Source organism: Lytechinus variegatus, chromosome 5 (genome assembly GCF_018143015.1).
Source record: "Lytechinus variegatus isolate NC3 chromosome 5, Lvar_3.0, whole genome shotgun sequence".
NCBI lineage: Eukaryota > Metazoa > Echinodermata > Echinoidea > Temnopleuroida > Toxopneustidae > Lytechinus > Lytechinus variegatus.
In genome coordinates, this window is record NC_054744.1 from 44,917,286 (window position 1) to 44,942,521 (window position 25,236).

General features: G+C 36.3%; 1 protein-coding gene across 1 annotated transcript in view; it reads left to right on the plus strand.

Moving 5' to 3' along the window:
- Positions 1–2,953: 2,953 nt before the first annotated feature.
- LOC121416266 (TP53-binding protein 1-like) overlaps positions 2,954–25,236 on the plus strand; it is a 41,314-nt gene continuing 19,031 nt past the window's right edge. The window contains exons 1-15 of the mRNA XM_041609783.1: positions 2,954–3,038; positions 9,538–9,804; positions 11,072–11,285; positions 11,914–12,186; positions 12,898–13,010; positions 13,696–13,884; positions 14,203–14,284; positions 17,552–17,770; positions 18,529–18,641; positions 19,766–19,954; positions 20,568–20,649; positions 21,043–21,885; positions 23,647–23,822; positions 24,693–24,798; positions 25,089–25,233. Coding sequence (XP_041465717.1) covers positions 9,586–9,804; positions 11,072–11,285; positions 11,914–12,186; positions 12,898–13,010; positions 13,696–13,884; positions 14,203–14,284; positions 17,552–17,770; positions 18,529–18,641; positions 19,766–19,954; positions 20,568–20,649; positions 21,043–21,885; positions 23,647–23,822; positions 24,693–24,798; positions 25,089–25,233 — 2,963 coding nt within the window. The 5' untranslated portion in view covers positions 2,954–3,038; positions 9,538–9,585. The remainder of the gene's footprint in view (positions 3,039–9,537; positions 9,805–11,071; positions 11,286–11,913; positions 12,187–12,897; positions 13,011–13,695; positions 13,885–14,202; positions 14,285–17,551; positions 17,771–18,528; positions 18,642–19,765; positions 19,955–20,567; positions 20,650–21,042; positions 21,886–23,646; positions 23,823–24,692; positions 24,799–25,088; positions 25,234–25,236) is intronic.

Here is a 25,236-nt window from a genome sequence, read left to right on the forward strand (position 1 = left end):
GCACCCCTTAACAAGTATTGGCGTGTAAAACCCCACCCTTAACAAGTGTTGGAAACAAAACGGAACTCTTGGCAAGTAGGTCTATTCCCTGAATTGAACCCCTAATCAAGTCCCGGGGGGCACTCGACCAAAAAAGTGGTAGGGGTGTGCCGCGGGTGAGATGAAAATTTTGACATTTCTACCTGAAGAATAAAATTCTGTAATCGTGAAAAGGATAAGTATATAAATAACAATTGATGCGAGCGCGAAGCGCGAGAGGAAAAATTCTGGACACTCGATCTATTCATATTTTGTAAATCATGAAAAGGATGAGTAATTGGAAAGTTTCCTGCGTTAATAATGAGAGCGCAAAGCGCGAGCAGACAATTTTTGATATTGCTGTGATCTGAAACGGGATAATAGAGAACAAGCTTCGTATCTCAATAAACGCATGTTTAAGATTTCGACATAGAATTTGGGTATTCTAAATACCTTTCTTATCATGGAGCGCAAAGTGCGAGCTAAAAGTATATGATATTCCAATCTGAAAAAGGTCAAATTAAGCTCTGTATTTCAGGCACTTTTTGTGGAAAATTAAGAGGTGGTTATGGATTACAGTTTAAAAATAGCTGATATGTTTCATCATCATTGTTTTGACAAAGGACAGGGATATTCTTTAAGAACATTATGTCATCATACGAAAATGAGGACTATATATCTTCTTATTTTTTCTTCCAAAGCATGAGAACACGGAATCTGTATTAGGGCCTGAAAACTGGACATCATTTTAAACACTTTTGTAATTATGAATGAGATGCATGAGATAATATCTTTCAACAATCAATGTGAGCGGAAATCGCGAGCCGAAATTTGTTATAAACTTTCTTGAAATAGGGATTTTAAGTAGTTTGTTTTAGAATTAATACTGAGATATACATAACTCACCAATCAAAATGCGAGCGTGCAGCGCTAGCTGATACGTTTTGACAATCTGACCTGAATAGGGATATTTAGATAACTTTATGGAATACAGGAAAATAATATAGGTACATGACAAGTCAAATTTTGCGAGCGCGCAGCGCAAGCAGAAAATGTACAAAAGATAAATCTTTATAGAGCACTTTTTAAAAATCATTTTGTAAATAAAATTATACAAAATAATTAAAGTTCAAATTCCGAGCTGAAATACGTTTTGTATATTGACTTCAAAATTTGATCTTTAAACTCCATACGGAGCAAGATAATCACCTAAAAGGCAATGCGAACGCGAAGCGCGAGCGAAAATGTTGTATCCCGACATGAAAGATTTTCTTATTATTTTCCAAGTCATCTTATTTCATTCACTCGTCACGCTCGGCTCCTTTTATGTTTCTCCTTCTTTTTTCTTCTCTCTTTTCCCTTTTTCTTTTTTTTCTTCCTTTACCCCTTTATTTATTTTTTTTTTGCTCCGCCAATATGGATCATCAACAACAAATTTAGGGGGGACCGTCCCCCCTCCTCAAATTTAGAGGGGACACGTCCCCCTGTCCCCCCCCCCCGCTTCCGCCGCCTATGTCCATCCCATGGAAATTCCTAGATCCACTCCTGTTTTGGTTAATAAATATACTGCAGAGCTTTAGTGGAAACTATAGTCAAGTAAAATAATTAGAAAGCTTTACTAAATTTTATTTTGTTTTGAATTTTTATTGTTTAATTAATTAGTATTGGACCATAAGATGGGAAGCTTGCAATTTCTAACAAAAGGGGAATTTGACATATTCAATACTAACGGTCTTCTTCAAGAATATTATATATAGAGGGGCGAATCCAGTTTTCGCCAGTAGGCCCGTGGGGCGGAAAGATATTTCCTTCCATTTTTTTCCCCCGATCGACCTTATACGTCTCGCCCTGTTGAGATGCAGTCTTTACAGTGGAAACCACTCCGTCCCTCGTATCGCTCATCCAAAGTTCCAAATTGATGCAGAGGTTCGAGGTTCGAGCCCCGGTCACGTGTCTCGGATGGTGACGTTAAAGGTCGGTCCCAGACGTAAATTATCATTTCTGATTGATACACGTCTGACAAACCTGAAACACACTTTCGCTAGGAAAATTACGTGTTTAGGGTCGAATTTGCGGGGATGATAAAACAAAATTAAGTGTTTTATAAAGGATGTCCTTTTTGCCCCAACACTTCGTGTTTATAGAGTCCGATTTGCGCGAGGTGTAGAAGGTGAAGTCGTACTAAACCAAATAAGGTAACTGAAGCCGACGACCGAAGGACCCGTAACAATAAAACATTCCTGTACTTGTTTAGGGGTTCATTTCAGGGAATATTTGCCAAGAGTATCGTTTTTTTTCCCAATACTTGTTAAGGGTAGGGTTTCACACGCCAATACTCGTTAAGGGGTGCATTTTCAGAATATGGAAATTATGTGTTTAGGGTGCTTTTCGAGACCCCATGATGGTCGCGCATGCATGGTATCCACTCGTGAATGGAAGTGCCCCCCCCCCCCGGGGATTTTAACGAAATAAAACAAATCTGCACTTGTCGTGATAATTTTATTATTCTTCATCCGATTCTGATGAATTTTTTCCATCTGTTCAAATCATACAATTTTCAGCCTGGTCTCCCTTTTATAAGAAATATATAGATTCATCCCGGGGATTCCCAATCACCATGGAGCTATAACTCTATGATTGAATCATTGAACCCAACCACACTCATCGTCCATGATAAAAAAATCTTTATTCAATTGACATGTACCACAACCAGAAAGCACCCTCTGCAACAAAGATTTTTCCATTTTTGATTAACTGATTTTGAAAAAGGAAATCATATTTTTCTTAAAAGTTTTGGCAGGGTCTATTATTTTAAGTATCCCTATATATACTCAGTGGACTTAATTGTCTTATTATCATTTCAATCATTTTTATTGTTATTTACTAGTACCGGTATTTTGTTTTGATTTTTTTTAGAATTTAGCTTGCCATAGTACCGAGACGAGTCGCTACTTGAATCTTGATTTACATAATTTTAGATGGACTGTTTTGCTAGGGACTTCATATTCAAACTGAAATTGGTAATTATGTGTATTATTTTTCCTACTTTATCTCTAAGGTCGGTTGCTTTTTCTTCTTGCGTAAGATTAATGCCTTCCCGAGATCCAAATGTTTAAAAAAAGAGAGACACGCTCAAAATCCTGGCTGCGCGGCAGCCAATGCACGGCCACTCGATAGGCATTTTGCGCGCAGACCTGGCGGCCAGCCAGGTAGGTCGCGTCCGTCACTTGTCAGGGCCTTAATACAGCTCAGTTTATTGATGCAGGCTCCACTACACTTCAATACCGGTACCCTCCGCTAGTCTGTAGTCACAGGCACTCATTTAATGAACAAGGTTGGTCACAGGGTGACCTAGGCAGGAGGCTCCTAAATTAGACTTTAGAAGTTTAGAGTAAAAATCATTCACTAAGTGAGTCTAAGACTAAGAGAAACTTCACTCAGTAGGTATGTGACAAAAAAAATGAAAATCCTCAAATCTCAATGAATTTGGTATCATTTGAAAGCCCTTAAAAAGACCTTTCAAATGATACCAAGAACTCAAATTTTCATCAAGAAATTATAAAGTTATTCCAGTTTAAGTCGCGCATATTTATCCAAATTTGTGGTCATTGTCTTAATGTAAAGTCAATGGAGTGCATAACCGATTTTTGTGACCATTTTGTGACCATTTTGAACCCAAGTCTTCAACGGGCTCTAACTTCTTTGTTTTTGAGCCCTTTGAAGTAATTTTGGTATCAATGGAAAGGTGAAAGAAAACTCAATTGATGTGTAATCATTTCACTTGGTAATTTTTCTTCTTATTATGCGTAAAATAATTTCTTTTAATTATATCTAATTAGTTATGCAAATTACAATTACTCGCCTCTTTTTTTTTGCCAAATGAAGGTGATAATGAGAGATAATTTGTATATAATTTAGTTGGCATCAAAACAGCATCATGTAGATAATTTCCTAAATGAATTTGTTTAAAGTATTGTTTTTGTAATTTCTAATGTATTTCTTTGTTTTTCTGATATAAATTACAATTAGCTCTTTTTCAACTTTAGTATCGTGTATTGTTAGTATTATGTATGGGGTCTTTTTTTTTACAAATGAAAAATATCATTCCTTTTGTACATGTACATTGTATGGTATAAAAATACAAATGTGTGCTTTTCTGATGTATTTGATTGTTTCACCAATTCTTTATGTATTTTATTGTTTCAACAATTTGTTTATAGATGGATAATGTAGCTTTCATTTTGGAGACCGTGGGCATTCGATTCCAATTTTTTTTAGAAGGATGAGCAGCAGAGTCTGATTGTGTAAAGATGTAGCATTGCATGTAATTCAAGTATCAAGAAGGAAACATAAAAATTAAGCTTTAATATATGCATTTCTTAGATATGTATGATTACAACAAAGGCCATGTTCGAGCACTCCTTTTTTAATGAAAAATAAGTTCACATTCTAGCGTGAAATCACTGCACATAAATAAAGCTCTGAACAGCAACAAAAACAGGCATCAAAGCTCCAACACTCAAAACAAGAGAACAAAAGTGACACAAAAACTTATACAAATCCCATCCCCATTTCAACTTATGAACACAACCCCCCCCCCCCTCCTGCACCCTTCTTGAAAAAAAAAAAAATAATTATAATAAAATAGAAAAAAAATGAATAACATAGAAAAAAAAATTAGACAATAGTGGAAGTGAAATATTTCCTCTGAGAGTGAAAAATTAAACAATTTTTTTGCATTTTAATCATGGGCGGAAATTGGCCCCAAAGGTAGGGGGACGCTGGCATCGGCGGCGAAAGCCAACAATTTTAGGGGGGACCACCAAATTATTTTGATAATCAAAAAAATACACCAAAGGTTATCAACCAAAAATTATAGGGGGACGCAGAAAACTAAATTTGACAAGCAAAAAAAAAAAGAAAAGAAAAAAAAAGGTTATAAAAAAAAAATTGAGGTGGGGGGATCGTCCCCCACCTCAAATTAAGGGCGGGGGGGGGGGAGTACACTTCCCCCAGCTTTCGCCGCCTATGGATGCTGGCAACTCTGACAAGTTAAAAAAAAAAGTTTATCCCCAAACTGTTGTAAGGTCATTTTGACCCAAAAAAGTTTGACCAAAAAAGAAAAAAAGAAAGAAAAAAAAATGTATTATTGTTACATGTCCCCCTATTATTTTGGGTAGGGGGACGTGTCCCCCTGGGATTTCCACCCATGAATTTAATTTTAGAAAAGTCAACATTGATATTACACTGTCAAAAGCAAATCCAGTTTCCAAATGAAAAGGATAATCAACCACCTAGACTCTTGACTTGAGTCACATAACCTTGGGATGATATAATCTTTCTGTGACAAATGTATGTATTAAAATCAATATCAGAATAATTATCTACGGTATAATGACAGAGATTTCCCAAAAAAGGCACAACATAATCATCAAGTAAGCAATTTACGATCTAGTTCAATCCAGCATGAACGACTCACTATCGACCGCTCCCATCACCCTGCCAGCCGCAAGCGCATCGGGCAGCTCGACTGCCGAGAGACCGGCTGTGACAAGGGTAGCATCGCCCTGCCAACCGCAGGCGCATCGGGCAGCTCGACTGCCGAGAGACCGGTTGTGACAAGGGTAGCTGGCATCTCTTATATCTGGACTGCGCAACGTCAGAATCGCGTAAGTTTGGATTTTTTGATAATTCAAATATATTTCCAGTCAAATTGTATACCTAATCGGATTCTTGTTTTACTTACCATAAAAAAATTTCGAACATTTACGCGTCCAAAAATTTGATGAACTTTCAAGCTCCAATATCCACACTTTACAGGCGAGTTTCCACATTGAAACTTATATGTAGAGAAAGAGCACATCTTCAGCTGTCTGTTAAAAGGCACGAGATTGCACCTACTATGTGCGCATGCGCATTAAACCCCATTTTCAATGAGCCGCCCAGACAGAGGCGATGCCACTCGCAGCAAAACCTGCGCGAAAACCGTGCCACCAAAACCAGCGCTCGTGATGCCCCGTATTCGCACATAGCTACGTGACTCAGTCAAGGTAGACAGCTGGCAGCCGTCTGTTTCGCGAGGAGTTTTTTATCATTTTTTTTTATTTCTCGTACACAGACGGCTCGCTATCGTGCAGCCACCATTAGGGGACTTGTAATGCAAAATCCCCCCGTCGGGGCTTTTCAATTTTTGTCTTTAATGAACAAAAATTTCGAAAATTATAGTGACCAGCGTGTAAATTTATATTATATTCCCTCTTGGCATTAGTTACCAAGAAACGGAGAAAAATGAAGTTAAAAGGAACAAAAACAGTAACTTACCTTGGCTATCGCGCAAATTCACTTCCCCGTTTTATCCGATCTTAAGTACATAAACATATGGCCATTGAGTCCCCTGTACAGATCGCGCTAGAACTTCGGTCTCTGTATTTGGTGAGTGAAGCCAACGAAGTTCAGCTGAACAACCAACAAAACAGAGACCGAAGCTTTTGGTCTATGAACAAGGTTATAATATAACCTTGTTCTCAGTTATATCTCCATGTGTGACAAAATAAGAGTGGCAATGTTTGGCCTATTTTTTCTTTTTCTTTGGAGCAAATGCTTGATTTTTTTTACACTGACAGTTTCCGTTAGACCTGTTAATTCATACCGCTTGGCTCTCATTTAAATTTGATTCTTTATATCATTTTTTCTTAATTAAAAATAGAGATCAAAAAATGAAAATTTTCTTGCCATATTACTTTCCACCAATAGAGGGCGTACACAAAAATATGCCCAAAATTCAAGTTTTTGAGTGCTCTGGTGAATACAAAAATTATTCCCACATTACTAATGATAAATAAGTTAATGCCTAAAACTGTATGGAAATTAGTAATTTTGGTCACAAAAGTGATATTTTAATGATTTTTTAAAGTGTGTGGTCTATACAGCATTGGCATACCATAGTCCTACATGTAGATTCTCCACAGGCCAGATGGTAGCAGTGAACAAGTGAGAAACTTTGTGCTTAGTCTCAGACTTGCGTCCCATTCATACTGTAGATCTACCGCCCCCCAAAAATGAAATGCCAGTTCACAACACATCGAGTGGCCGGGCGTAGCTGCCCAGGCAATGTCGTTTAGAGGGGTATGAGCCGCGGGTAATGGGAAGCGATTATTACGATCTAAATCAAATATTGTCCATTACAAAGCACTGATATCCATCGGCAGATGCAAGTATTTTTTTAATCCAAGTTGGCAGTTTGACTGCCAACTTGGATTAAAAAAAGTCAAACTGCCAACATGGATTAAAAAAATACTTGCATCTGCCGATGGATATCAGGAATCGCAAAATATTTTTTTATCGATAAATATCATATAAATTGTTTTATGATATTTATCAACCGAAACAAATATTTTACGAATCGTGATTTTTATTGACAAATGCAAGTATTTCTTAAATCTAAGTTGCAGCTCTGCATGCGTGTTACCGCGTGTGTATCTAGGTATCATAACAAAAGAAATCAAAATGGCCGCATAAACAGACGGGGGTAAGTGAACGCTCTTGCTCTTAACTTCTTTCAATTTTACGACTATTTAATGAAAAGTAAGAAAAATGTAATTAAATGGGGGTAAACATAAAACTTGCCCATGTACATAACTTTGGGCGAAAAACTAAAACTAAAATTGGTGATTTAGGTCTAGGTTCAATACGGGTAATCCTGTCCGACAGGGAAAGGCATGTACAGTGAATCCAGGGCCAGGCGTTAGTGGGGAGTGAGTACGTACAGTATATTACTTTCACTCCCCGCAACGCCCCAGGCTACACCCACCTTCATGAATCATGAAACTAATTTTGACTTTATTCTTGATTCAAAGTACCTTACTCCTTAGTGAAGTTCCCTGGCTGAGTTAAAAGAGATGCCAAGCATACTCAGTAATATTTTGTCACAGCTGAGCGAGAGTTAACTGTTGAGTGAGCTTATCGAGCTTGTGTTGTATTGTGGTTATAGTACAACTTAAGCTGGTGCTATTTTAATCCCTCCAAAGTCTTGTTTCGTGCCAGCTTATTTTTTCTTTCCCGTTCGCTTTTCATAAGATACCATGTAAACCACGCACGAGAGAGAGACGGCACGAAGCCGGAAAAATGCAAATTTCTTTGTTTCTTGAACCTTCCTGTAATCCCATATCCAAAATTCATGCTAAGACATCAAATTTCTGAAAGTGATTGTGAGGTTGTGATGCAAGAAATGTGAATGTTTCTTCCTCCTACGCCGGGAAAGACACAGATCATAATTTGATAAGATGTACTGGTAATGTATAGTAGTTTGCAATGTACAAGAACAGCAGTGCTATGTGTGTGTGTACACTGTGACTGTGAGGTGAGTGAGTGTGTAAGTGGCCAATATTGTCGGGACCTTTCTTTCGTGCTAACATGTGTAGATAAATTGATCAAGAACAGCAGATTTCCGCATACCTTTAATCTCTTTGGATGCTTTAAAATCTTGAACTTAGTTTTTGTTTCTTTGTACCTCAAATATCATGTAAATGTAAGAAGGATTTTTTTTTTTTTTTAGTCCAAAGTTGGGGGTGCGGTTTATAGTCTGTTACTTATGGTAATTAAAGCTTGTAGAGTGCTAATTTTTGTTGTACATATTCTTCATGGCATTTCTAACAATTTTTCTTCTAAAACAACTGATACCAAAATCGTTTCCTTACACATTTTTTCACTTTTTGAATAAAATCAGGTATTTTAGCAATTTATGGTTTACGGTTGCGCAAGGTTCTAGGGAAAATATTCTTGGAATGACGGTGGGCAATTTTCAAACGTAACATATTTATTGCCAAAAATGTTCAGGCATCACACTATGCGGTAGAATGGGTTTTAAAGATTTGATCTTTATTGCCCAAAACTCCTTAATGGTTGGCTGAATTTTCTTAATTTTTTTGTCGCGTTTCAAAAACCTTTCATTTCATGTATCACCAATATTTATCATAAGTTTAATTGTTGGGTAATATAACTACAGTGACTAAACTTACTGTCGGTCACAGACTCACTCCTTGCCCTTTCTTGTAAACAACTCAAAATCGGCAATTTGATGCTGGTTCGCAATTCCCCACACGTATTAATTCACTGTAGAATTCAAAATGTCAAACGCAAATTGCACGCACGACCCCTCGCAGTAGTGCAATTCGCTTTCGCTATTTTAGATTCTGCAGTGAATTAATATGTGTCTGCGGAAGTCATAATATTAGATTGTAGGTGTGATTGGTAGCGGCTATGTAATGCCCGCGCGTCGATTCATATCGGGCTAGCTGCGGGCATGGGGAGCTTCGGCGGCCCGGCGCTATGGCTCTGCGATGAACAAGCTCAATATAGGCATTCACTGTAAATGCCTAAACATGGATGGAATTACATGATGACAAAGAAAGCTTTCCATATTTGAGATCGATATTGTTATTCACAATTTTTTGGTATGATGGGACTCAACTACAAGATTATTTCTTGAAAAATACATAATTCATCTTTTTTACATACCAGGTAGGTGAACATTACACCCCAGCCCAAACCTGAGAAGAGGTGGCAGTAATGGACCTTAATTCCCAATCTCAAGACCATTCTGATAATTCTGGACAAGGAGGAGGGCTTCCAGACGTTAGTAGCACCCCATGTTTTATTGTGTTAGACTCCCAGGCAGAGGGTGCTGATGCTAGTAGAGGATCAATCACAGAAGATAGGACATCTAGACTCAAGCAGCTTGAAGAACTTAGCAAGAACTCATCCACTGTTAAACCAAGTATTGAAATGGTGAGAACAACATGCTTCTCTTTTGTAACTTGAAGACATTTACTCTTACGATAAATGCTCCTCTACTGATTTATCTGAAGATAGACGGGGTAGAGTTTAAAAATCTGAATCTTGTGAGGATAATGATTTAGGTTAAGGTAAGTTTGAAGATCCCTGTTTTATATTTGGTGTATATTGTATGCTTTTAGAGCAATTGTCCCAGAAGCAAATGTCGTGAAACCTACACTTTACCTTAAAACGATCTCTCTAAATTCATTTTGGCTGACTTATTTTTGGTTTGGGAGTGACAGATCTTATGTTCTATCAAACAATTATAATACTCTGTTAAAAAAAACCTTCAGGAATTGTTTTCTTAAAAAAAGAAAAAAAATTGTATCATTGCTATGTTCAATATCTCTTTCTCTATCTTGTTTTCATTTGTATTTTTTTATGCTGAGATCAGAGATCCTCCAAAAGAAAAAAAACAGTCGCCCCCATATTTTGAAATTTTTATATAGATTGAAAAAGCACATCCAACAGCGTAAGCTTTAATAACTTGTCAGAACTGATTCACAATAATCACATTAGTACTTTATTGAATGTTGAAGAAATTCAATGAGAGCTTAAAAACATATAAAGGAGAAAACAAGGTTGAACTTTGGAGTTCACTCAAGTATGATATGTGCACACTGTGCAAACTCAAGGAAAATTAAGCAGTCCACAAAAAATAATATTGTCAAAGAAAATGTCATGTCTTCATTTTGATCAACTCTAAAACTTTTAATTTTAGCAGTTGAAGAAGAAGAATACTCTTTCAGGTATAAAGCTAATATTCATAATTTCTCATTTTCGAGACCAAATTATCACATTTTCAAGACCAAATTATCATAATGGTTATTTACAGGGAATCCTCCTTGGTGACTTTTTGCTGGTTTTGGAGAGGACTGTCACATATATTTTAATAGTGTTCTCCATGAGATCTGTACCAAAATCAACCAAGAGTCATTAATCTTTTTGATGTGATAATTAAATCACGACAAAACGGCTGAACTTTTGGGCCCCATTTCTTAATACTTGTTATGAATTAAGGACTTTTGAAATCATCCACTTTGATTGGTTAATTGTAAATCTTTTAGAAAGTATGCATTATTATGACAAGTCTATATTTGAAACAGGACATTGTTATAGAAAATGGCTGAATTATTATTTTTTTTTACCTTGATCGGATCTGTTTTTGGTCTGTAATGAATGTCTGTTTTGCTATATCTTGTTTTGCTTTCTCATATAGGAATTGGGTGCTGATGTCAAAAGTAGCAAAGACAGAAAGGATGAAAAGAAAGTGAGCAGTTCACCAACAGCAGGAATGGGAATCCAAACTCACCCTTTGGAAGATGACAAAGGAATATGTGAAGAAGAAGAAGATGATGATGATGATGATGAAGAAGTGACTTCAACACAGGATGATCTGTTTGACGAAGAAAAGAAAGTACAAGTCAAGCCAGGCAAGTTGGATTACAATATAAGAATTGAAATAATTGGTTCTTTGTTGGGGGGAGAGAGAATTAAGACAGGTTTGAAAATGATTCCATTATTTTGCAGTCATTGGTACCAATGGTCACTGCAAGATGTATTATTTTATATGTAGCTCAAAGCTCATAGAGTTGTGCTATTTTTCAAAAAGTAATCAAAGTACTTTGTTTTTAAATAGTAGGCAATGGTGATGATATTTTTTTCACCTGATTGCTAGAAAGCATGAATGCTTGTAAGCAAGCAACCAGAGGATCAACAACTTAAGATCTTCTCCGAGGGACCTGGAGATTAGGATAAATTCTTCTGACCGTGCATTATTTATCAATTCATATTTTACACATTTGAGAATTCACCAAAATTTAATGCCATGATAAGATTTTTAAACATTATAATAAATTATGAAAATCATAACCAATTTTGAAAAGCTAGTTTTTGCTTTTATGAAAGAAAATATTATTCAATTTTCTTAGGCTGTATTTCATTCAAAAAATATATTTGTAATTAATGTATAGTTTTGTAGGATGTCTTATGTATCATATTGATAAAGTGTGATATTTCTAACCATAATTGGGCAAGTTATGTATTTGATATATTTTACAGGAGACTTTCATACTTTATCAGCATCAAAGGATGTTTCACAAATAGGCACATCATCACAAGATGTCCATAGCACACAACAGGATGCATCTCATTTGATTTGTACTCCATCAGAGACGGTTGGTAGCTTACGATTCTCAGGTGTGGTTCTTGCCAATGAAACAAGTACATCAGGATCAGGTTCTTCTATTAATGTAGTGTTTCCATCACCTGAGGCATATGGTCCGGCACCTATCATCATTCCTAGTACACCAACAAGACCAGACACAAGCAATGGTAGGCCTTTATGTAGACAACTGATTTATTCAGAACTGAATTAAATTTATATGTGTGTGTGGCAAATTGTTGCCAATTTTTTTTTTTTTTATTACGGCAGATATGTGTGTTGGGGATTTTACATTCCTGAAAGAAGAATGGTACATTTTGCAATTAGTAGTAAACCAGGTTTTTAAATCCAGTTTAATCTCTGATTATGAAGGTACCTCAAACTAACGGTAATCCCCTTTATCCCTTTCCTCCACTTTACTCAGTGCATCCTCCCCCTCGACCCAATAAACCTCTCTATCACCTCCTATTTTCATATCATCTTTGGTCACTCCCTACCCCGCTGACCCTCTTGACTAATCTGCAGTTATAGACCACAATTATCCCTTTAATCATGTGAGTCATGACAGAAGTCTTATTCATTCCAACTTACTGGCCTTTTTTTCTAAACTTGGATTTAATTTAAGATTTGGTCTAGGGTTGTGGTTTAACTTTGATTTATATTTTACCATAATTTATGTAACATTCTTAAAATAGGGGCCTTAATCCTACAAGCTCAGCTTTAAATCGGCCTCCTTCCCTTTCGATTTCATTCTGTTATTGTATTGTACAAATTGTTGAAAATGTCATGTTGTATAAATTAAGCTATCGTTATAAATATGAAAAGATTGAAAGAGGAAAATACATTGCAAATTAGCTGAATTGATTTGAATTTGTTTTCAGAGGATCCTATAGATTTGAGTGACACTGATGACATGCCAAGAGGTGCCCTTCCACAGATTCCTATCAAACGTAAATCAACCACCACTTCAGATGAGAGTGAAGATTTCTGTAAGGTATGCAACCCTTGAGGGCGGCAAAGGCATTTATATTCTCTTTATATATTGCTAAATAGGATGTTACATACTATTACCCCTGCTTTAGCTAGGCCACTCTTACAGGCGCTCAAGCATTCAAGGAATTCCTTCCTACCAGGTAAACATTTACTACACCTGGATGAAGAGTGGCGATTGTAGATCAAAACCTTGCCAAAGGACTTGAGAACTGCAGGGGGGTTTGAACTCCGGACCTTGTGGTTCAACGTCTGGATACTTATCCACCGAATTATGTTTTGCTAGGGAGAGAGCGAAATACGTTCAAACTTGCTTCAGGAAGACCTTACATAGAATGACCACCAACCCATTTACATCATATTTCATTATTATCCGTGAACATTAGATCAATATATGTAAGAACCTGTCTTATTAATAATTCTCTTCACCTATGACATCCCCAAAGAAAATAACTACAAGCTAGGATTTTGCAGTTTGAAAGCAAATATAGCAAAAATTGTTTTAAAATTTGATGTTGAGTGAAGAAGAATTCACATTTCTTGGTATGGTACAGAAGTATGATCATAGATTACAACTTTTTACAAGATTAATAAATTAAAAGAACTTTATCTGATTCAGAGAGGTGTGATAAGGGTATCAGGAATTTCTTGGTCAACTTTTTCCCTGCTGTGGTTATCATCCTTATTAGATCCCAGCTTGGCAACAGGAGCTCAATCTACAACAAAAAAGAAAAGAAGAAGAAACAGGGACACAGGATAGCTGGAATGATGACAATACAGGTTCCAAGAAACGTTCTCTATCCGCTTCAATTGACTCTGCTAATCCATCATCAGAACATTCTGAAAGCATTCACAAGTCAAGTCTAGAATTTGAGAAGGTGGGTATTCTCATAAAGGATGTTTCATTTTTCATGATGGTAATTGGCATGTCATGACACCACTAACAATTATTATCTTCCAACATACAAATAGTAAATAGGCATGAGTGTGATGGTACGAGATTTTGTGTGTTTCTTTCTTTCATGGAAATGTCTCACAATGCCTTACTCTACCAAATTTATATGCCATGAACACAATTATGACATACACTTAACATTGCAGTGCACGAGTGAACATGCAAATAAAGTCCCAAATGAACATATGATATCCACCTTAACACATTCTAATGTGAACTAAAATAGTTTCTGATTCTCTAGTCATTACTACAGCAACAACAGCCTCCAATGCCATCTACAACAGATGAGAGTTCAGTACAATCAACAAGTTCAAAACTACCAAGTAAGTCTTTGTTTGGTGACAGTTGCACAGGCTTTATTTCATCTAGGATATAGAGTTACGGTTAATTTTGCAATAGGATGTTATGTTACATGTAGGTTAAAGGTCAAGTCCACCCAAGTAAAATGTTGATCAAATGAGCATATTGCTAAAGATTTCATCAAACTCAGATGGAAAATAATGACATTTTAACCATGAAAGAGCTGGGTTATTTAGAGTCCTCTCATAGCCGGGGGAGGGGGGGGGGGCAAAAGATCTCTGGCTTTGATCATGCAAGCGCCTAGAAAATTTGCACAGTGGTAGTGTATGATAAGATGTACAAGGCTGTATTGTTAATTCTTTTGAAATACTGGTAATAAGATTTTTCATTTGATGAATTAATTATGCTAATTTATGCATGAAATAAAACATTTGCTCTAATCAACAGTCATCGTTTTTTTGTCTCACCTGCGAAGCAAAGTGAGACTATAGGCGCCGCTTTTCCGACGGCGGCGTCAACATCAAATCTTAACCTGAGGTTAAGTTTTTGAAATGACGTCATAACTTAGAAAGTATATGGACCTAGTTAATAAAACTTGGCCATAAGGTTAATCAAGTATTACTGAAAATCCTCTTAGAGTTTCATGTCACATGACCAAGGTCAAAGGTCATTTAGGGTCAATGAACTTAGACCATGTTGGAGGATTCAACATCGAAATCTTAACCTGAGGTTAAGTTTTTGAAATGTCATCATAACTTAGAAAATATATGGACCTAGTTCATGAAACTTGGACATAAGGTTAATCAAGTATCACTGAACATCCTGCATGAGTTTCACGTCACATGACCAAGGTCAAAGGTCATTTAGGGTCAATGAACTTTGGCCGAATTGGGGATATCTGTTAAATTCCCATCATAACTTTGAAAGTTTATGGATCTGATTCATGAAACTTAGACATAATAGTAATCAAGCATCACTGAAAATTTTGTGCAAGTTTCAGGTCTCATGATTAAGGTCAAAGGTCATTTAGGGTCAATGAACTTTGGCCGAATCGGGGGTATCTGTTGAATTACCATCATAACTTTGAAAGTTTATTGGTCTAGTTTGTTAAACTTGGACATTAGAGTAATCAAGTATCACTGAACATCCTGTGCGCGTTTCAGGTCACATGACCAAGGTCAAAGGTCAATGAACTTTGGCCGAATTGGGTGTATCTGTTGAATTACCATCATAACTTTGAAAGTTTATGGATCTGATTCATGAAACTTGTACATAAGAGTAATCAAGTATCACTGAACATCCTGTTCGAGTTTCAGGTCACGTGATCAAGGTCAAAGGTCATTTAGGGTCAATGAACTTTGGCCGAATCGGGGGTATCTGTTGAATTACCATCATAACTTTGAAAGTTTATTGGTCTAGTTTGTTAAACTTGGACATTAGAGTAATCAAGTATCACTGAACATCCTGTGCGCATTTCAGGTCACATGACCAAGGTCAAAGGTCAATGAACTTTGGCCGAATTGGGTGTATCTGTTGAATAACCATCATATCTCTGTAAGTTTATTGGTCTAGTTCATAAAAAGTGGACATAAGAGTAACCATGTATCACTGAACATCTTGTGCGAGTTAGAGTAGTATTCAAAGTCAGCACTGCTGCTATATTGAACTGCGTGATGCAGGTGAGACGGCCAGAGGCATTCCACTTGTTTGGTATTTGGTATTGCAATTTTTTTCTTATGTATTTTTTTTTTCAACTTTGTGTATTGTTTATTGTTTCTTCGATGTAAATTGTTGCAGAATTAATTCTGATCATGAACAAGATAAAAGTTTAAGATTAAAAATAATGATACATATATGAATTTTGGCTAAATACACAATTTGCATTGGATTTGTACATGAATTCATTTTTTTGAGCAGTTTTGGGTCTGACATGCACTTACATAATGTTGTGTAATTTCATTAACTGCCTACCACGGCATCGCAAATTTGATCTCAAAAGTTGTACGAGATTTGAAAGTAAAAAGTCAGCGAGCGGCGCGGTTGAAAAATTTCACGCTGCAGATTTATCATGAGAGGGAGGGCGGAATCTGTCCCCCCTCGGGGCCTTTTAGGGTTAAAGTTCTGCTTATTTTTCACAAAACAGTTATGTGCACAACTCGGTTGCATGAAAATGAGAGAGTCGATGCTGTCCCCTCACTATTTTTGTTTTTTGCTGTTTGAATTGTACAAATTATTTAATTTTACAGATTTGACAATAAGGACCCACTTGACTGAACCACAAAATGTTAAAACAATGTTAAATCCACATTTAAGGAAGAAATAGGATTTTGTTTACAGGACAATGAGGAGAAGTTTAGAATATTTCATGTTTCATATAATGAAATACAAAAGAAATAGTGAGTGGATGACGTTATTAGTTACCCTATTTGCATACCGACCAGGATGGGCATATAACTGTTTTGTGAAATTACATGACACTTAAAAATGCCATAACTTTCTTAATTACATCCGTTTTTGATAAAATTTTCTGTGTAAATTTTTTTTTGCGTGGACTTGTCTTTTTACGATAGGTTATAGTTTTAAATCCAGTGTTGAAGTTGCCTATTTCAATAGTGTGTGAAATTTACCTTGGGCGATTGTATAATTTGACATATAGAAGGCAAGCAAGCTTGAGCTCCAAAATCATATGTATCGTGAAAATTTGTTCCAAAGCAATGCGATAATTTTTTAAACAGTTGCAGATCGGTATTTAAATTATGATTTTGGTTGAAATATAAATTGCTTTTGCTGTTTGATTAGTGAGTGTTAACTTAAGATCTGTTTAGTTTTTAAGAAGACATTGCATCAATCGCCGAGATTTGTTGATTGATCCCATGCACCTTGAATAGCCGTAATCCCCCGGTTCTTACCCGGTGCATGGCCGTCCATACCAGGCCAGCAGTGCCTCTTTTGCCTTCTCCGATGTCCGCCCCGCAAAGAAAAGTTGCACTAAATGTCATAAAAGCTCATGATTCGATCAAAACAATGCTGAATTATGCCGCTTTTGAGCTAGAATTGTGATAATAATCAGAAAATATGATTTTGTTGCTGAAATGTTAATTAAAATCATAGAATGGGGAAGAAGGAAGTGACTTTGTGATAATGGAGTGTGCAGCGCGAATTCAAGAACCTGTGAATATGTTTTGAAGCTGCCAAGCACAAAAATTAATCCTGCGAAAATAACAGGTTTTACAGTAATTGAATTATTTGATATATTTTACAGGAGACTTTTGTACTCTTATCACAAATAGGCACATCATCAAAAGACGTTCATAGCACTCTTAAGGATGCATCACATATTATTAGTGCTCAACCAGAGAAGGTAGGAAGTTCAAGCATGGTTCTTGCCAATGAAACAAGTACATCAGGATCAGGTTCTTCTATTAATGTAGTGTTTCCATCACCTGAGGCATATGGTCCGGCACCTATCATCATTCCTAGTACACCAACAAGACCAGACACAAGCAATGGTAGGCCTTTATGTAGACAACTTATTTATTCAGAATTGAATTCAAATTATGTGTGTCATTCCTAGTACACCAACAAGACCAGACACAAGCAATGGTAGGCCTTTATATAGACAACTTATTTATTCAGAATTGAATTCAAATTATGTTTCTTTCTGAAAGTTGTTGCCAAATTCTTTTTAGCAATGATTTGAGCACGACATCTCTGTGATCCTTTATTTTTTTTATAATGGTCCCCCTTTACTTGTGTTCTCTTAGTATGGATATGGCGCTTTATAATTGCAATCATTATTAATTTTTTTTCTGCAGATATAAATGTGTTGGGAGGAAATGGAATATTTTGCAAACACTTGACTAAACTTAAAGCAGTGACCATGACCCTTTAATCAATTATTGAGTCTTGAGAAAAGTTACACACATTCTAACTTTTTTTTCAATACTGGCCTGTTTTATGAACTTTGATTTAATTCTAATTCCTGTCTAAAGTTGTGATTCAACTATTGATAGCTATTTGGGGACACAAATTTCTAACAAATTTGAGCAAAATTTAGACATTCTACGCTTCCCATTATCTTTGTATAGTGTGAAAATTCTGTCTGCTGTAGCAGCTGTCAACAAACTGGGTTTGTGTCTTCGGACATTAAACCTTAACTGTCATTTTTAACTTGGAATGAAATTGTTAGTTATGATCAGTTACACTGTAGGTTCACAGGGGAGGGAGTGGATGGTAATTTTATCAAAATTGATTGATTTATTTTCAGAAGATCCTATAGATTTGAGTGACACTGATGATATGCCAAGAGGTGCTCTTCCACAGATTCCTATCAAACGTAAATCAACCACCACTTCAGATGAGAGTGAAGATATCTGTAAGGTATGCAACCCTAGAGGGCGGCAAAGGCATTCATATTCTCTCTATATATTGCTAAATAGAATGTTACATACTTTTACCCCTGCTTTAGCTAGGCCACTCTCAACAGGCGCTCTAGCATTTGAGGAATTCCTTCCTACTAGATACCCACTTACTACACCTGGATGGAGAGTGGCAATTTTAGATCTAAACCTTGCCAAAGGACTTGAGAACTGCAGGGGGGTTCGAACTCTGGACCTTGGTCCTGTTGCATGAAAATTATATTCTGATATCTTTGTCATCCAATGGTAACTACCATGGTAGCAATCAAAAGCCAATCAAAATCAAGGATTCCATGCAAGTTACAGTCCAAACTTGTTTTACCAAGGGCCTGCATAGAATGACCAACCCATGAACATTGGATCAATGTATGAAAGAACCTGTATAAATAATAGACAGTTTTTTCTTTACCTATGACATTCCGTAAGAAAATACCTAAAAGTTAGGCAGTATTGTTTGAATTATGAGAGTTGCCACATATATTTGTACATGGTCACATTGGTTGTTGCAGTGTGAAAGCAGCTGAAGCAAGAACTTGATATCATTTGGGGATATTCAGTTACATTCATGTGCTACTTTTCAAATCCTACTACCTATTCAAAGCTGTATTAACATTATAGTGAATGGGATTTTCCAGAGCACTCTTTTGCATACATTGCCCAAGCTTCCATGTAATTTTTTTTAATTGTGGTTATTAAAGATAAATTCCAGTTATGGTAACAATCTCAAAATTACTTTTGACAGAATCTAATATAATGACCACCCAAGTGTCTGTATGAATAATAAATATGTGCCAAAGGATTCTGGAAGAAATTGTGTAATTGCTGAGAAATAAGCAAAATAAGCGCGGATTCGGTCACTTCCGTCGGGTCTTTATTCCAGCAATATTAATACACTGTCCCACGTGTGCCTATCTGTTGGAGAACTTCAGCGTGAACATTTTTCAGTGTAGATTTCACAAAGTTCAGCTTATGTAATTGTACCAGATCTAGATCCTCGATGATATGACAATTAAGCCTGGTTTTACAGACTTTCTCATGAAATCAGTGTTTACTGCAACTACTGACATTTCTCTTTAACCTTATTAGATCCCAGCTTGGCAACAAGAGCTCAATCTACAACAAAAAAGAAAAGAAGTAGAAGCTGGGACACAGGATAGCTGGAATGATGACAATACAGGTTCCAAGAAACGTTCTCTGTCAGCTTCAATTGACTCTGCTAATCCATTGTCGGAACATTCTGAGAGTATTCACAAGTCAAGTCTGGAATTACAGGAGGTGGGTATATACTGGGTATACTTACCATGATAGTAATTGGCATTTCATCAACAAATTGTTATCATCTTTAGTAGCTGTATTGCATTCATTCTCTTTTGATCCACAAATATCCAGGCCAACCAGAGTAACATCACATTCTGCCACAATACTTGACAATTTATTTGTACCGGTAATCACACTGATAAGGTAATTCATGCTGGTATTCTTTTAACTGACGTAAGCGATCTCTTATCACCATTTATTATTATCAGTGCTTTCTATCTTATGAATAGTAGTCAAATGATGTGATCAAATTTATGAAAAGGAGAATCTTTAGTGATGAAAACAAAGAAATATTTCAAAGGAGATTGCATGAAGTTCTTTGGGGTCACCTAAGTTCCTTAATGGATGTGGATAAAAAGTTTGATGAATTTGTAAGTATTTTTTTGAAAACATTTGACGAATGCTTTCCTGTCACTGAAACTACACTGAACCTGAACTTGAACACAATTATGACAAAGTAATTCACATTGCAATGCATTCATGAATACACAGATTAAAAAGGCCCCAGTGAACATATGATATCCACCTTTACCCATTCTAATGTGAATAAAAATATTTTCTGATTCTCTAGTCATTACTACAGCAACAACAGCCTCCAATGCCATCTACAACAGATGAGGGTTCAGTTCAGTCAACAAGTTCAAAATTACCAAGTAAGTCTCTGTTTGCTGACAGTGGCACAGGCTTTATTTCATCTAAGATAAAGAGTTAGGGTTAATTTTGCAATAGGGTTTTACATTTCATGTAGGTTTAGGATAGGTTATAGTGTTAAATTAAGGGTTGAAGTTACTTATTTGAATAGTATGTGGAATTTACATTGGGGCAATTGTTGCCAGAGCAAATGTCATGGAACCATTTGTTTCAATATACTCATATATTATTCAGTGTTGACTGTGTTATGACTTAGTTTAATTGTTTTGGTTGAATAATTTGATTTCGACATTTTATTTATTTTTTTTATTCATTTATTTAATTGAAATGGATAACGATCTTGAACAGTAAGTTCCTGCTTAGACTTTTTTTTACTTTCCTTTGTTCATCCACAGTTGGAAGCGGAAGGAGGGATAGAGAGTCACATAGTGCCCCTCTGCTATCAACTACTGCAAGAGATGGACAAAGTTCTTCTGGATCGCATCCCAAGAAACCGGCAAGCTTACCTGAAGGTATGACATATGATACCAAGAGGTCAGGGCAAGAACCGGCCCTGGTCAAGGAGCTGAGCACTCAAGATCAGTCAACGGGTATGAAGAAGACATCAAGTGAAGCAGAGTTTGATGATAGAACAAGATTAGGTGTACAAAAGCAGGAGAAAGGGAGTGGTGATGCAGTAAAAGAAGCTGTAATAGAAATTATTGATGATGATGAGGAGGAGGATGGAGATAAGGGGGACGATGCTGAAGTAGGAATGGATGTTGAACCATCGGATGACTGGCATCTACGGCTCTCACCTTCCCAAACACAGACACAGTATAGCTTTGTTCATAGTAAAGATATCATGTCACAGAGGGATCCGACCAAGGATATAGAAGAAGGAGATGTACCTCAGCAGCAAAAGTCTGTTCAAAGCAATCGGAAAGGCACTGTTTCCAGGCAAGCTACACCATGGCATTCTACGCAAGCTGATGATGGAGACGATGAGGTTGCCATAGTCATACCAGAATCAGAAAAACAGGATGAGAACAAAGAAAATGAGAGCACTAAACAAAAAATCTCAGACCCTGATGACGGGGTAGAGAATGTGACGAAAGAAGGATTAAGGAAAAAGTTATCAGAATCTGGCGAAGGAATGGAGGATTCTGTTTTCTTAGAAGGCAATGCTCAGTTATCAAGTGATGCAAGGTTAAGATTTGGTCAGCTTGGAGAGTCGGACAACCCTTCTCCAATAACGGGTTAGTTCTTGATATGCATAAAACATCCTTTTATCAATGGATTGTTAGTTTGACCTAGCGTTACCATGACATTCGCTCTTTTGTCTATTGCTCTGCTAGTTTCTCTGAAAAAAAGATAAGGATTAGGTTTATTTTGTTCAGAATCATGTGATGATTAGGATTAATTTTAAGGTAATGTTTAAAGCTTGGGTTTATGTTTGGCTTTAATAATGTGTGCTATTCAAGCAGGAGCAAATGTCTTGGAACCAACCTTCGGTAATGGGCCATTCTTGGTCACGTGTGTGACTTAAATTGTTAGAAATCTTGACTTTAATTTGTTATAACTCTCAAAAGTTTATAGATATAGCAATTCAATGTTTATATGACAGTTACATGTATGGTCAACTATCATTTGGAAATATTCTTGGTGACAAAGTAACAATATGCATGTTCAAGGTCAGAGGTCAAAAGAAGTGGGTCACGTGTGTGACTTCAAAGTGTCACACATGTGACCCACATCGAATTGCTAAATCTATGAGCTTTTGAAAATTATAACTTATTAAAATCAAGATTTGTCATAATTTTGGTCGCATAATTGCAAAGAATGGCCCTGATAGGATGAAGCAGATAATACATGTATTCATCTTCCTCTACAGGATAAATTTAACTTCATATTAGTTATTATAAAACGGGTTCAAGGATGTAGGCAATGGTGAGTGCGTATTCAAGTCACGTGTTCATGCTTTAATTATGCGCAACCTTCCAGTCGTGCATTTTTAGTGCAGCACTGTGCATTTTTTGTGCAGCATTAGTTCCAATAGCACGTAAAAACTGATACGCGTTCAGTAAAAGAGGCTGGCTAGGATTTTGATGCGCTTACTTAGGCGCGCATAGTAGATACGCCTGTGATGTCATAATTGACAGTCTTGTGATCTCTTCGTCTGTGCGATCGTACACAAGTTGGAGGGATTTGAACAAGATTTCCATGAAAAATTGATTTTGCCGACCCGTTTTATAAAACAATTAATGCACATTTTAAGATTTGTGATGTTAGTGACAATGCGAGCAACTCTCGGGCATTCACAATATTATGCAAACGCATAAATACCATAAATACCCTCGAGTGTGATGCATCGTCATAACACACTCATAAATGTGTATTAATTGTATAATATTACTTGATTTGATCATAAATAGTTCCTGCTTACTTCAGTCTCAGCTCCATGATTTTACATTAAATTTTTTTTATTATTGATGCATAGAAATATGGTATATCTGAAGAAAAGCAGTTCTTGAAAATATGAAATAAAAGTTCTAAAAGAAAAACTAAAAATGATCACTCTCAAAGCTTTATTTGTTAGCTATAATTAAATGATTTTAGCACTTTTTACAATAAATTGATGTCACATACTCTACAGAGTTTTCATAAATGCTGTACTAGGTATTTACTAGGTAAAGCATGTTAGACCCATAATGTTATTGTCATGTGCTATGTACATTTATTATTAGAATCCATTGTAAGTTTACTTGAGGCAGATTTGGGGATTGTTTCATAAAGGACTTGCAACTGTTGTAACTTTGCCATTATGGCGAAGTTACAACAGTTGACCTTTATGAAACGGGCCCAAGATCAAGAGAATTACCGTCTATAATTCAGTGTCTACAGTATTAAGTTGAAAAATGCTCCAATAAGACTAGGATTTAATTTGAATGTATCACAGGGTGTGACCTCTCAATTTAGCAAGCAAGGTCAATGAACTTTACCATGCTTGTTCTTTCTAGGTTTTAATTTGAGTGTTCCCAAGGATGGTGCAATGTTACGACCTTTGAGTAGTATGACCTCTCAACCTAGCAAGAAAGGTCAATGGACTGATGGTACACCCCGTCATAGTACTCCTAAAGCAGATGAGATAGAAGGGACCAATACAAAGAGAGAGGTTGCCTCCACACCAGACAAAGTATGTTCATGGTTAAGTATTGAAGTTAAACTGACAAGTGTAAAAATTCTTTGTATATTTCTCTATTGTATATGTTTGATTTGTCAGTGTAGTGATATATAATGATATATGTTTGATAAGTCAATGTAGTGATATATGATTTTGAATTTGTTATTGGAAGCTGTTATTGGAAGCTGTCATTAGAGCTGGAGCAGAAGAAACACCTGCCTCATTATCTACTTGAAGTAAACTTGAAATCAACTTTACTTTGATCACTGAGGGGTTTTTTTTAAGAAGAGTTATTTGATTTTTCATACAATGATATGTACGTTTATTCAAGTATAATCATGTAATAGTATGCTTCTGTTTTTGTTATAGTATCTCATGTAAGAATTCAGCAGGACAGCCTTTTGCTTTTATAACACCAAGCTGGTATACATCAATCGCAAATGAAACATTTGATTTCAGTTAATCAGGCATGATGGCTGACCTTATACAGGACAGGAATTATTTTGGGCCTTTTATCTAGGTTGAGACATTGGCAGAATGGGATTTGAACTCACAGCCTTGCGATCATGAGTACAATGCTCTAACCACTGTACCACATGACCTGTGTATAGTGAATGAGTAATTCTAATTCTTATTTCAATAGATGAATAACACCTAATATTAAATATACATGTACTAAAAAATTATTTAATATTGGGGAGCTAAATAACATACTTGTCAATTTGCACAAATTCTTCTCTAGAATCAGACATTTTCTCTTTTGGGTCAGCTAAAAAAAAAATAGCAACCCTGGTTTTTCACATTTTTCAGTTTATGATGAGGGCAACATAATATTTTTAGGCCTTTTCATCCTCATAACCTGAATTTACTTCTTATTTGCAGGAGACCCCAAAGACAAGTAGCAAGTCTTCTAGTGCTCTTGTAGTCAGTGCAGTGATTGACATGGATTCAGCTGAGAGTAGTGAGATACCAGTCTTCAATCTAAGGAGTAAGTCATGTATGTACTTTGTATGATGGTATTAGTTTTGACAAAGTTCGTGATGAAATTAAATTTCCTTTTCTGACGTACAAAGGAAGGGATGAAGAGAGATATTTAATAAATGAGAGCAAAAGAAAAACTATACCATAGACTGCTCAACAAAATACCGTATTCATACGATGTAGCTGTGAATTTGAAATACTCTTTCAAGGGCAGGACTTTTGATGATGTATTTAACCTGCTAAAGGCTCACAAATATCACCAAAAAGATACAAGCCTTGTTATTTATCTGTCATTAGATCCTGCTGATTGTGATGAACTGCTAAAGGAAGTCAAGGAGAGCCCGAGTAAGAAACGCAAATCGGTTTTTAGCAGAGTGGTAGAAGCAACTAAGACTGCAAAGAGTAACACCAAATCAAGGAAACTGGCTGATCCTATTGACAAGTG